Source organism: Cyprinodon tularosa, unplaced genomic scaffold, assembly GCF_016077235.1.
Source record: "Cyprinodon tularosa strain WSP-4 unplaced genomic scaffold, ASM1607723v1 ctg498, whole genome shotgun sequence".
In the NCBI taxonomy this organism is placed as follows: domain Eukaryota; kingdom Metazoa; phylum Chordata; class Actinopteri; order Cyprinodontiformes; family Cyprinodontidae; genus Cyprinodon; species Cyprinodon tularosa.
In genome coordinates, this window is record NW_024039227.1 from 210,542 (window position 1) to 223,943 (window position 13,402).

General features: G+C 40.2%; 1 protein-coding gene across 3 annotated transcripts in view; it reads right to left on the minus strand.

The window, feature by feature from the left end:
* Nucleotides 1-12,212, minus strand: part of arid1ab (AT rich interactive domain 1Ab (SWI-like)) — a 78,743-nt gene extending 66,531 nt beyond the window's left edge. The window contains exon 1 of one of the 3 annotated variants that reach the window (XM_038302678.1): nucleotides 10,912-11,784. In XM_038302678.1, the coding sequence (XP_038158606.1) occupies nucleotides 10,912-11,784 (873 nt within the window). Of the gene's footprint in view, nucleotides 1-10,911 lie in introns of all 3 variants that reach the window. The other 2 variants (XM_038302679.1, XM_038302680.1) reach the window with 2 other exon arrangements.
* Between the last annotated feature and the right edge of the window lie 1,190 nt (nucleotides 12,213-13,402).

Genomic DNA, 13,402 nt, shown 5'->3' on the forward strand with positions numbered 1-13,402 from the left:
AAATTTGAAAAAAACTTTACACTCACTGAGGCAGATTTGACTTTTGCAAAAAAGGGTTTATGTGCAAAATGGGAGATGGAAATACTTTTTCTGAATCCGCTCTTACATGTCTGATCATTTGTTTCTGCTGTCGGCATCTTCCTGGATGTTCCTTTTATCGGTGTAGACCAGGCTAGAAGCAACACCACCTTTACATGCTAATATGTTCCATGACAACAACTTTCCGGCCAGCAACAGACTTACTTAGCCTAATATATTCATTAAAACTTCTTACTGATCTGTGGTCAGTGCTTGATTGCAGCCTTCGTGTTTATTACAGCCATGCGTGAGGAGGTAATGGGGACAATGGCGTATAATCACTTAAAGCTTCACTGAGCTTAGCTAATTCATTTTTCACCAAATGGAAACAACAAATATTAATTTCATTTTTTCACTTTTAAGAGTTTGCTTAAAATTCGCATTTGAGTTGGATGGAAACGCAGCTAGTGACCTAAGCACTGCCACACCCAGCTAACAGCACTTTTTTTTGCAAGTAACCTCAATGACGGAAAAAAAACTCAAGTTTCAGATTTTGTAGAATCAAAGGGGCATTTAAAAGGGGAGCAATGGATTAAAAGAGCTATTTAAAAGAAAAACTAATCTGACATGTCCGCTTTTTAAGCCAGAAAGAAAGTAAGAGAGAGCTTCACTTTCAGCAGATAACAGGAAGGCTAAACACAACAATGTTCCTAAATTGAATAATTTCTAGAATATACACGTGGTTAGACTCACTATTTCACACCAATGACCAACGTAAAATACTAGAGCAAGGACACAAAATCATACGCCTCTGATATAAGACATCTACACTCTATTAAACTTTGGCTTTACTTTAGAATAAGAAAGATGGAAGAACTACAAATTTAATATTTCTACTTCATCACTCTTAAAGAAATGACTGAATTTAGCATTAGCTTGTCAAAGCCAACAACCGGTGACTGGTAATCAGATCTCTGCCACTTTTGCTTTGATGGCGATCTGAATCAGACTCAAAAAGGAAAATGGCTGGCTTCCAACTTGGTCAACTAGATGGTGCATCAGTGTTAGTTCGTTAGTAAACTACCAAATCTCAAATCCTAAAACAAATAAAATATATATTTTTCAAGACAGCCTGATAACCCTGTAAATAAACTACTAGCATTCTTTAGAAAATGAATGGCCCTGATTAACTTCCACTATGGCCCTGATTAGCTTCCAGTTTACCTTTATCAATTTAACCTAAAGTAATGCATTACATCAGATCAATATTCTATGGAAATAACAACCGATATCTGGTGTCTAACTAAGCAGGTAAATCAAAAGTAATCTGAGCTTATAACAACAAAAAGCTGCATTTATTTTTTTCTCCTTTCTTTCATAAACTCTGACATGAAGCTCCATTTACAGTTGTTTATTAGATAAAAGTGCATCTAATCTTGAATAAGTCCCTTTCGTGGGGATTTCTTCCACAAGTAGACCTCAGCTTCTATGATTATGATTCAGTTCATACTCCGTGTGGGATGTCAGCCTCAGGAGGGGCATCCCTGATGGCTCACTCCCATGTGTCAGGCTGGGGAAACACCTGGCGTTTCGCCATCCAAAACAATCCTTACTACAAACCTGTTAATGTGCCAGTCATGATGGCAGCCCACAATATTAGCCCTCTGTTCTCACTCAGCTAACAGATTTATCCATCGATCAATCCGCCCAAGTCAGGTGAGAGGCAGCATTAAAAAAAACCTCTATGGGATTATTACAGAAGATATATCTACTGCAATTAAAAGACCAATGGTGCTGATGAATGAGAAGTTTAAAGCATCTAATAAACTATGCTACAATGCAGCCAGCAGCACTCACAAAGGGCTGATATTGTGGGTTTATAAATAGTACCAAAAAAAAAAAAAGAAAGAAAAAAACCGGCTTGAACTTTGGCTGATAAGTCATTACATGTAATTCAGAATAGTATGAAATATTGACCAATGCTGTGCAGCATCTACACCCTATGATTTGACAGTTTCTCTTCCTTTTTAAGCAGTCTTAAGTTTGTAGCTGTGGAGATCGTGTGTCCACCCAAAGTGCCCTGTTAAAACAAAAAATCGACAAGCTAGGCTTTAAATTTTCCTTTTGATTAAACATATATTTAGAGTTTCAGATTATCCTGAACTATCTCTATAGTTATGCTGCTATAGGCCTAGGCTGCTGGAGGACATAGGAACTCCTTTTCATCCCTCTGCTTCATTCTACTACTGTTCTCCATATGCGAGTGAGAGCTGGGCAATTTACTGCTTTAGAAACATAGATGCAATTTAAATAAAACAATATTCAAATTGCAGAAGCACCCAATTATGGTCAGATTACATTTAACAAGAGTTAGAGATAGGCTTAAAATGGATTTTGTCAGAATACTGAGTTGCAGCCAGCAGGCATTTTGCTGGAGACGAGCAGTATTAAGCCCCAAAATGAAGTCCTAACACTGTGCACTCTAGAAAAAACAAGCTGGACTGTCATTAAAACAATGAAACCCTGGAGTGAAACATTTACATGACTGAGGTCAGTGCAAAGGAAATCAAATTAAAAATCCCAATTGCAATTTTGATTTTGGCAGAAATTGTTCAGTCCTATTCTAGATTATTTGAGTTTACTTTCTTTCTACATTCTTAAAACTACATTTTTGTCCTCTTTAAGATTTCAGCTTCTGCCATGACTCAGTATTCCTACCAGCCTCAAATAATTAAACCAACATCCTAAGCTTCCATCCCTATACAATATGAGTGTTTCCTGGAATATTCTAACCATAAGTACATTTAAAACTTGGTAGAGCATTAATAAATATGAAATAGGGCACAACTGCAGAGCCTCATGTCAGATTTCCCCTTTAAAATTAGCAAATATAGTTATGAGCTGTTATGCAATTCCACGTTATTATAGTCTTTGCTATCAATAGAGTGATTTTAAGGAATTATCAGAATAATTACCAATAAAAATAGAATAAATGAGCATTTTTTTGGTGGTGGTCCTCCTTCCAGAAGCTACCTAAAACGCCTACAATAATCCGCACCCAAACTTTCAACCAGTTGGTGGCAGCAGTGTGCTTTCAGAGATCATTTAAATTCAGAATAAGAGCCAATACTACTACGACCAATAATACACTTTGCAACATTGGATCATTTTCTTATTTTGTCCCATCGCATTTCAGTCTTCATTTAAATAGAAAAAGATACACTGGCATTCCATTGAACAACAATATCTGTTTAAAAATCTTCATAATTTCATCGATTTAAACAGCAAACCAATAAAAGAGCCGTGTTAGCATAACGAAATAGCATTGCTGCAATAAGTCCTGCCTAGCAGCAAGAAACAACTGAAGTAGAAAAAGCAAACTGGAGAGAAATTATTCAATTAAAAACTGTAACTGTATAAAACAGCAATAGTTTGGGTAAAACGGGGAGCAGGAGAGCTGCAGAAATTAAATTAACAAGAATAAAGAGCTTCAGGCTAACACTGCTTTTTACAGCACAGTTTTACAGATTTACTTTTTTTCTTTAAAAAGAAACAAATATAACTGTTCTAGTAGAAATTACTGACTCAACTGGTTAACCAATAATTTGCTTTGACCTACAATACTTTATCTGAAGCACAATAATACAAAACTACACTGAGTTGAAATGTAAAGCAACCCCAGTTAAAAATAAAAACAGAAGTAAAAGAAAAGTCTAAATTAAAAGTCTAAGGACTTCCCACTGAGCAGACTGAACAAGTCGTGGTGCAATATCCTAAGGACGGCCCCCGCTGCAGTCACCAGCCCCTCTGATGACCTACTCCTGTAGTTTGGCCCTGACTGAACCGCACACTGTAGCTTCAAAATCTCCCAGACCCGCGGGCCCGGCCCATCTAATCTGGTTCTGATCCAACCTTCAACTGTCTGAACAAAGGGAAGCTGTAGTGCGGAGCTTCACTTTTCAATCCAATAAGCCACATTAGCTTTAAAAACAAAAACACTCATTCATGCCCACAAATAAGAGAGAAAGAAATGTACTTATTTTATAAATGTATGTAAATTTTAAAGAACTCCACTTTTATTTATCGATGAGTTAAGATAAAGCAAAACATTAAACTACATTTTGATGTTTGTTGAAAATCATATAGAAAAATATTTGCTAAATGAAAAGAAAAATATATCTAAAAACATTATCGGTGCCTTTCTCTTGTTAAGAAAAAAACAATTTATTAATTCAGGAAATGTTAAAAAACTGTTAAAAAAATTTTAGACCAGATGTTTTTATCAGAGTTATTAAAGGTATAGAGGACAATCTTTTATTTCCAAGTGGATCATCTAAATAATTGTCCTCCAAATTGTCAATCATTCTGGTGATATGTTTACGTAAGCCCGTCCTACGCGCTCGTCCCCAGTTAGCCATCTTTTTCTGTGCATGTGCACTTTCAGGCGTATATCTATGGTTTCAGACAGTCATTGAAGCTCACCTTTCTCACTGCGGTTCTTTGAAAATGGCCGGCCGTCATAAGAGAAAAAGTGTCTACAAAGTGTATGAGAAGAACAGAAAGACCTCAGCAGAGGCAGATATATCCCAGAATGCTTTGCGAGGAGAACTCTCATTAACATCATCTCCATTAGATTATTACATTGTGATGAACATGTCTTATACAAAGATGTCTAGAAAAACATTGAATCTGTAAACAGGAGCTGTTTCTAGTTTTGGTCCCTTTGTCTCCACCCATTACCGTAAAGATCAGTGAAGATCGACGCGTGTTTGATTTCAGGGGGCCAACTTGTTTTGATTGAAACTTTGAGCTTAAAAAAGTTTCAAATCCCGCTGCGCGTTTAGTTTTCTTGGAGCGAGGCTGACAAACATTCAGTCCAAACAGTGTTTTAAATCAGGGGGGTTAATTTTGTTTAATTTGTTTGACTAGAGATGGATGGATACCGGCCTTTAAAGGCCGATGACGATTATTCTAACGCCAGTCCAGCCGATCCCTGATTAGTGCTGCTAATGATGCTTTTTGTTTCTCCATTTACAGGTGCTGGTCATAAAATTAGAATATCATGAAAAAATAGATTGATTTCAGTAATTCCATTTAAAAAGTGAAACTTGTATATTATATTCATACATTACATACAAACTCATATATTTCAGATGTTTATTTTGTTTAATTTTGATGATTACAAATGACAACAAATGAAAATCTCAAATTCATCATATCAGAAAATTAGAATATTACTGAAGACCAATAAAAACAAAGGATTTATAGAAATGTTGGCCAACTGAAAAGTATGAACATGAAAAGTATGAGCATGTACAGCACTCAGTATTTAGTTGGGCCTCCTTTGGCCTGTATTACTGCAGCAATGCGGCGTGGCATGGAGTCGATCAGTCTGTGGCACTGCTCAGGTGTTATGATAGCCCAGGTTGCTCTAATAGTGGCTTTTAGCTCTTCTGAATTGTTGGGTCTGGTGTATTGCATCTTCTTCTTCACAATACCCCATAGATTTTCTATGGGGTTAAGGTCAGGAGAGTTTGCTGGCCAATTAAGAACAGGGATACCATGGTCCTTCAACCAGGTACTGGTAGCTTTGGCACTGTGTGCAGGTGCCAAGTCCTGTTGGAAAATGAAATCTGCATCTCCAAAAAGTTGGTCAGCTGCAGGAAGCATGAAGTGCTCTAAAACTTCCTGGTATGTGGCTGCGTTGACCCTGGACCTCAGAAAACACAATGGACCAACACCAGCAGATGACATGGCACCCCAAACCATCACTGACTGTGGAAACTTTACACTGGACTTCAAGCAACGTGGATGAAGTGCCTCTCTTCTTTTCCTCCAGACTCTGGGACCTTGATTTCCAAAGGAAATGCAAAATTTACTTTCATCAGAGAACATGACTTTGGACCACTCACCAGCAGTCCAGTCCTGTTTCTCTTTAGCCCAGGCAAGACGCTTCTGACGCTGTCTGTGGTTCAAGAGTGGCTTGACACAAGGAATGCGACAGCAGAAACCCATGTCTTTCATACGTCTGTGTGTGGTGGTTCTTGAAGCACTCACTCCAGCTGCAGTCCACTCTTTGTGAATCTCCCCCACATTTTTGAAGGGGTTTTGTTTCACAATCCTCTCCAGGGTGCGGTTATCTCTCTTGCTTGTACACTTTTTTCGACCACATCTTTTCCTTCCCTTCGCCTCTCTATTAATGTGCTTGGACACTGAGCTCTGTGAACAGCCAGCCTGTTTAGCGATGACCTTTTGTGTCTTGCCCTCCTTGTGCAAGGTGTCGATGGTCGTCTTTTGGACAACTGTCAAGTCAGCAGTCTTCCCCATGATTGTGTAGCCTATAGAACTAGACTGAAAGACCATTTAAAGGCTTTTGCAGGTGGTTTGAGTTAATTAGCTGATTAGAGTGTGGCACCAGGGGCCATCAATTTTGAACCTTTTCACAATATTCTAATTTTCTGATATGATGAATTTGAGATTTTCATTTGTTGTCATTTGTAATCATCAAAATTAAACAAAATAAACATCTGAAATATATGAGTTTGTATGTAATGTATGAATATAATATACAAGTTTCACTTTTTAAATGGAATTACTGAAATCAATCTACTTTTTCATGATATTCTAATTTTATGACCAGCACCTGTACACGATGAAAAAAAAAACTGTGAAAACAAATGTTACACAAGTGTTGAATTAACCAGAAGAAAACATTGGCCGACAAAAAAATTTAAAGAACGAAGAGCAAACAGAGGAAACCCTGTAAAATAGGCCGATGTATCGGTCTATACGTCCAATTAACGCACTGAAAACCTAAAATGTTTTTAACCCGGCAGGTTCTAGACACCTATACCGATATATTGCTGTTTTTGTTGTTGTTTTTTTTTACTTATTTTGTAATATTAAAAGCCTTCTTTAAAGGTGCCTTTAAATTTGACTAAAATCAATCTTCTATTGTAAAATAATTACATTTCTGAAGCCATAGCATCGCCTCTAAGACAGCGTGAGAAATATTATCTACATTCATGTTTCTGCTCTTCCTGAGTTTATGACCCTGGTCATAATTTACACAAGTTCAGCTAAACGCTGCTGATTGGTTGATGATCCAAGCCTTTTTAAATAAAACTGAAGACACTAAAATATCCGGTCTTGAATAAGGACACTAGTGATGGTGTAAAGAAAACAGAACATTAGTGGCTGAGATTTCCCTCTCTGCTACTTTTTTAACTATATCAAAATTCAACGGAGAAAAAAAAAAAAAAAGAAAAAAAAAAAAAAGAGATTGATTTGACAGAATATTTACAAACAGAACCCATCATCTAAAGCTAACATTTCAACCATACAAGCTTTTTTATTTATGGAAATATGTGCTGAGCTTTAAAAGCCATTTAACAGCATATTGGAATGCATACAAAAACCCACTAAGACTTGGCCTGCATTTCAAGACCCATTTGAATTATGTTCAATGCAACAAAGATGAAACGTTACAAAGGAAGAGGGAGCGTTTTCAATTTGCTGGAGGGTTAATCCAAATTAAAAACAAAAAAAACGATAAAACATCTCCAAGTGTGTGTGGCATTTTACCAACCTTTTGATTATTTTATTATCCATGCAGAGGAAATTTTAAGGCAGGAAATTTAAGTATCTGCTCCAAAATATTGAGTGTTAAACTCTAATGGTCATCCAAAGGCCACTCCAAAACAGCACTAGTGCTGCAAGAGCCCGTAATGTTTGAAAATTTGTCAACGACACCATCACTGGTCCCAAGAAGAAGTCTACTGTAATGAAAACTACTTCGTTTGGATCTTATAAGCAAACCACACCTTTCAGACCACCTGAAAACCACTAGAGAAGCTTGTTTTAACTCAAAACCATACAACTAAATCTGTGTTTTAGGGATTTTATGTAATAGAATACCTCTAAACAGATCAGAATTAGGAAATAGATGCTAAAGGATGTTTTTCCTCTAATAAAAAACCTATAAGCCGGACTTCCATTTGCATTTAACCCCAATTTACTCTAAGAACCGCCCAATTAGTCTCAAGAGCTCAGCGGTTCCTCTGAGAACATCTATGGACAACAAGCATCACGAAGAAGCACAGTCCTGGAAGTAGGATGTGAAAAGTTTTAGGTTTACCCAGTTTCTCCAATCCTCGAACATCTCTGGGAGCGCCTTTCCAAATATAATCAAGGAAGCGGAAGGAATATAGCAGAGCTACCAAGATAAGAATGTCAACAGCAAATATGTGGAAGGAGCTGTTCTGGATGTTTGGTACCAAAACTTTCTGTTTCTGATTTTAAATAAATAATTTAAATGGCAGAAATCTAAACAGCATTCTGCTCTTGACGCACAGCTTGTACTAGTGGTGCTATCAGAGATGGAGACGCTGGATGGAGGTTTAACTTCGCATTCAAGAGCTACTTTGGAGCGATTTACAAACCACCTCTAAAGCTGCCTAGTCAAAGTCCAGACCTGTATCGTATAAAACAGGAGTCACCGATTAAAATCAGCCAGGTCTGAATAAAGAAAACATCAACCAGTAAAGGTCTGGAGACATTTTTAATTAATTATCTGTTACTTTAAACAGAATTTAACACTGAAATAAAATCAGGTTTTCATGCATCCATGTTATACACTGACTTTTTAAATAAAATCAAAAGTGTAGAGAACAATCTTTCAGATTGGTATATAGACAATTTCCTGATGCACATATTATATAAAACACCTGAACTGAACATTTATTTTATTTCTCTTTTATGGCTTAATGAGAGCAGTGGGCTTTAGGCTGCCCTGCACAATATTTATTTTTGTTTATATCCTGCTTCACAGCAGCAGGTTGAGCCAAACATCCTCTAAATGTGCAGGGTCATCTTTGAGCACGCCATTTTACTTTTCTTTCACTGCAGCTCTTCCAGCAGACCACACTTTCTCTGCTCTCTTTTTCTCATCATCTCCTCCTTCTTCTTTCCCATCGCCCGGCTTGCCACAGGTTTGCCTGCTGTGTCTAAAAGTAGCAGCAGCAGCAACCCAGACTGACAGCAGCTCATTGGATAATTGGCATCATGTGCAGCTTGGAGCCGGACGTCTTTACCGTATAAACAGGAGAAGCAGCGCAAGTGGAATTAGACATTGTCGTCAAACAACATGCAGTAATTTATAAATGTTTGAAGTCAGGTTGGGTCCAAATCCGGACCGCGGTCCGCTAATCCGTGACCTCTGTTATAAAGAGCATGTGGTGCCGATCCAATCTAAGGGGCGCAGAATGCAAATAAACCATATTTTATAGCTAATCTGACACTTCAAACCGTCGATGTTCTAATAGAAAAAGTCCTGCATCAAACACAGCAGGACGCCGATTCGGTGTGGCGTAAAAGCAGCTGTGTGGAGCAGGTAATCACCTGGGACATGGAAACCCTGCCAGTCAGAGGAAATAAGGGAAATGTAGAAAATAAATAAATAAAAACTACAAGAAAGCTGTGACGCTTGGCTGACACTTTGCTTGTAAACAGAAGTGCAGCCCAGTCCCTGGGTCACATGGCAGCAGAGATCCAGCTCGCTCTGTGCACCTGATCTGAAAACAGTAGAGAGCAACGTTGTAAACGGAGGCTACGTGACCACACCTACCCCATCTGCTGTGCTAGAGTCAGTGGATACGGAAGAGCAAAAAATATATATATAAACATAATAAAACTCAACCATTAATCTTTGATTCAGCAAATAAAAAGGAAAAATATCTCAGTGGGCAGACACAGAGGGCTTAAACTAATCACAAACAAAAACAAAACGGTAGATCAACAACACTACAGTCAGCATGCAAATTACTGCAGTGGGAGGAAGTGAGCAAACTGTTCTCGAGAAGAAGAAAAAAAGAAGCTTAAAAATAAAAACAAATTCATCTATATGCACTGTTTTTTATCTTTGCAAGGTATATATTAGAGATATGTTTGAACTTAATACCAGAAAAGAGCTTAATTAAAATACAAGATGGGTTAATATTATCTAAATGAAATATAAAATACCAAATGTTATGTGCTGTAGCACACAGTGTGAGCAGAGGGGCTGTTTTTCTGCAGCCTTCCATTAGAGGCAATTATAAATGGCCAAGAGCGGAGGAGCAGGGAGCCAATCAGATCTCAGCTCGCATGTCAACTCAAGACCAACTGTCTCCTGGCTCTGACAGCACGATTTTTACCTCCATAATTCAAATCCCAAAGCAAAGAGCAAATCTGCACTTTGCCAACTCAGAAGCAAAAAGCCACGTGAAAGGAGGAAGGAGGGCATCTCTCTGAAACCAAACCTCCCCCCTGAAAGGGGTCAGTCACTAATGCTCTACAATCACAGCATTTATTCATTATTATTATTATTAATCAGAGATAAAAAAAAAAAAATCAACCGAACATGGGTTCATTTGCAGGAGAAACGGCGATGCAAATGCTTATTAACGGTCATGGCTGTCATTTGCACCCTGTTATAACCCTGACATCTTCATCCTCCCCCCTTCCTCCCCCAAAAAGGGGGGAAATACAAGCAGTTTGAAGGCAGATCCTGACAATAATAAAAACAGGAGCTGCTCTGATGTCAACACAGAAAACCAGGAGCTTTAAGGAGGAATATCGCCTCCACGCACACACAAGCTCCTCTCACAAACTCTTCATCCACTTAGTCAAACTTCTGCCCTGAAACGAGCAGACCCCCGCAGCAACCCAGAGCTGTTGTAGCAGCTTTAGGCTCCGTTAAAAACACCGATGCAGGGGAGGAACAGCCAGCAAGAGACAGGCAGCCATTTTATAGAGCTCCTGCTTCACAGACAATGGCTGATCCGATGCAGAAAAGCAGCTCAGCGTTGCCTCTTTTAGCCACTAAAGTGATGCGGGGCGGCAGGTGGGGTTTACCTGGTTCCTGCTGGGGGGCTGTCCGGTGTTTCCTGGGCTCATGGGGGGCGGGTGATGGGCCCTTTGTTGCCAGCCCGGATGGACCCCAGCATACTGATCTCCTGCCCCCTTATTGGGCCCTTCTTGGTTGTTGTAGTCTCCCTGGGGGTAGCTGGAGTAGCTCCTGGCGGAGCTCGGGGACGTGAGGAGCTGGTTTAAAGTCGGCGTGGATGTGGGCTGCTGGGTCCCCGTGCTGTACCTCTGGTTGTTGTAGGAGGCAGCCATAGCAGCGGTTCCTCCTGCCGGCTGCTGCTGCTTGCCTGGCTGCCCCCCAGCCGCCGGAGGCTGGCTGCTCCGCGGGGAGCTCATGGGCCCGTATCCCTGGCCCTGGTAGGAAGTCCTGTTCTGGAACTGGTTGTAGCTGTTGTGGTAGCCGTGTTCGTGTGAGTTAGCGGGGTAAGGCTCCATCATGCCCGGCCCCGATGCAGCTGCCATGCCAGGGCTTTGTTGTCCGCCATGTTGAGGAAAAGGGCCCCGGCTGTAGTGCTGGTTGTAGCCGTAAGGAGGTGGAGGGAAGGCTCCGGGGTGGTGGTGGCCCATCCCGGGCAGGTTGTTTCCTTCGGGCCCGCCTGAATCATTCTGGTTACTGCTGTTATTATTCAGCCGGGCTAAATTCCCGTTCTTCATGTCAGGGTCCGCTCCTCCTCCCCCCCCAGCATCGCTGCCGTCCTGCAGCTCCTTCTCTCCCGGAGATCCCGCGTCAGGTCCCGTGTCCTTGTTTTCATGCTGCTTCTCGGCCGGTACCGACTCGTCCTGTGGGTCCCGGTCCGGCTTTTTGAGTTCGGATGGCGGGCTAGTGTTGAGAGCGGCGACGCTGGCGACCTGAGCGGCCATGATATCCCCCTCTCTCTCGCCTCCACTCTTTCTTTACCTCTCTTTCAGCACGGCGACTCGCTCGCAGTTAAACTCCCAAGAAGCATTGGATAATAATAATAAAATTACATTTGTAACAACATACCCGTCGTCCCGGTTCATTCCCCCCTCGTTCCTCCGGTCGCACCGGTGTCCGGTAATCCACAGCGACCGCGTTTAAACTTCAAACATGGAGGGTAAAGTTTTGTGAAAGAAAGAATGTATAAATACAGAGGCAGGGAAATGAATTTCACCGACACCAGCCACTGTAGCTGTCTATGCGCGTGTGTGTTGGGGAGAGAGAGAGGGGGTCTGTTACAGAACGAGAGCGCGAGCTAGAAATCAACCAGACCAGCACGAGGCTCCGCGAGACACAGCCATTACTGACCTGCGCGAGACTTCTAAAACCTGGAGTGGAGCACAGCGCGAGGCCTGGACCGGAATGAGATAGCTTCCGTGTTTACGCCTGTTGAAAGCAAACAGGAAGATGATTAGGGCCACTGAAAAAAAAAAAAAAGTTAACTGATTTTTACAATTTATTTCAGTATAGTATGAGAAAAAATCAATTAGTTAATCTAAGAATTTTGACTTTAATCTAAGAATTTTGACTTTAATCTCAGAATTCTGATTTTAATCTCAGAATTCTGACTTTAATCTCAGAATTCTGACTTTTCTCTCAGAATTTTGACTTTTTTCTAATTTTTCTGACTTTAATCTCAGAATTCTGACAGCTAACACAAATTTTAGCATCAATCTGTAGCCATGTCTGTTTTAAAGACTAAACTAGCTCTCTTTTTTTCATCACCTTCTGCTCTTCTATTAATGAAACAGCACCAGGGACCCGTCTTAATGTAGATGGTACCCATATACATTAAGATCCAAAATTATGATGTTAAAGTCAGAATTCTGACTTTGTCCCATATTAAACTGAAATAAAATTTAAAAATCAGTTAACAGTTTTTTTTTTTTTCAGTGGCCCTAGTCCTCTTCCGTAGACTTCAACTGAAACGGCTGTCACCTTGTTTTTAAAAGTAATGCTCCTCACTATACAGTGGTGTCAAAAGTACACTTGTTACTTAAGTAGAAGTATAGATACTGCAGTTTAAAAACACTCTGGTAAAAGTTCAAGTATTAACTTGACCTCTCTACTCAAGTAAAATTGAAAAAGTATGTGCTCCAAAAACTACTTAAAGGAATAGTACACCCAAAACATGATTAGCCTTCATCACCCCCATGCTGAACAACACTCTGGAGTACTTTTTTGATATCTCAAATGCATCTGGAGATCTGGGAGGCTTCTTGCTGTCTGCTGACATTCAAATAATGGAGGTCTATGGTGCCCGAGACAGAAAGGTCCATAAAAGTCCACAAAAAACGTGTCAATATTCCTCCATATTGCTCGTCCAATGTATTCCAAGTGTCCTGAGTGGGTAGCATCCAGAATTTACTCGAAACGAAGTCATTTAGAATGTTTTTAGAGCATAAACAGTAGTGTATAGGATTTCCTGAAAGCGCGCACATGCGTGTTCACGACGCTACGGAAGCCGGCAGACCAAACCAGATGAAGTGCGCATTCAGCGTCTGCTCTGCCAATAATGCA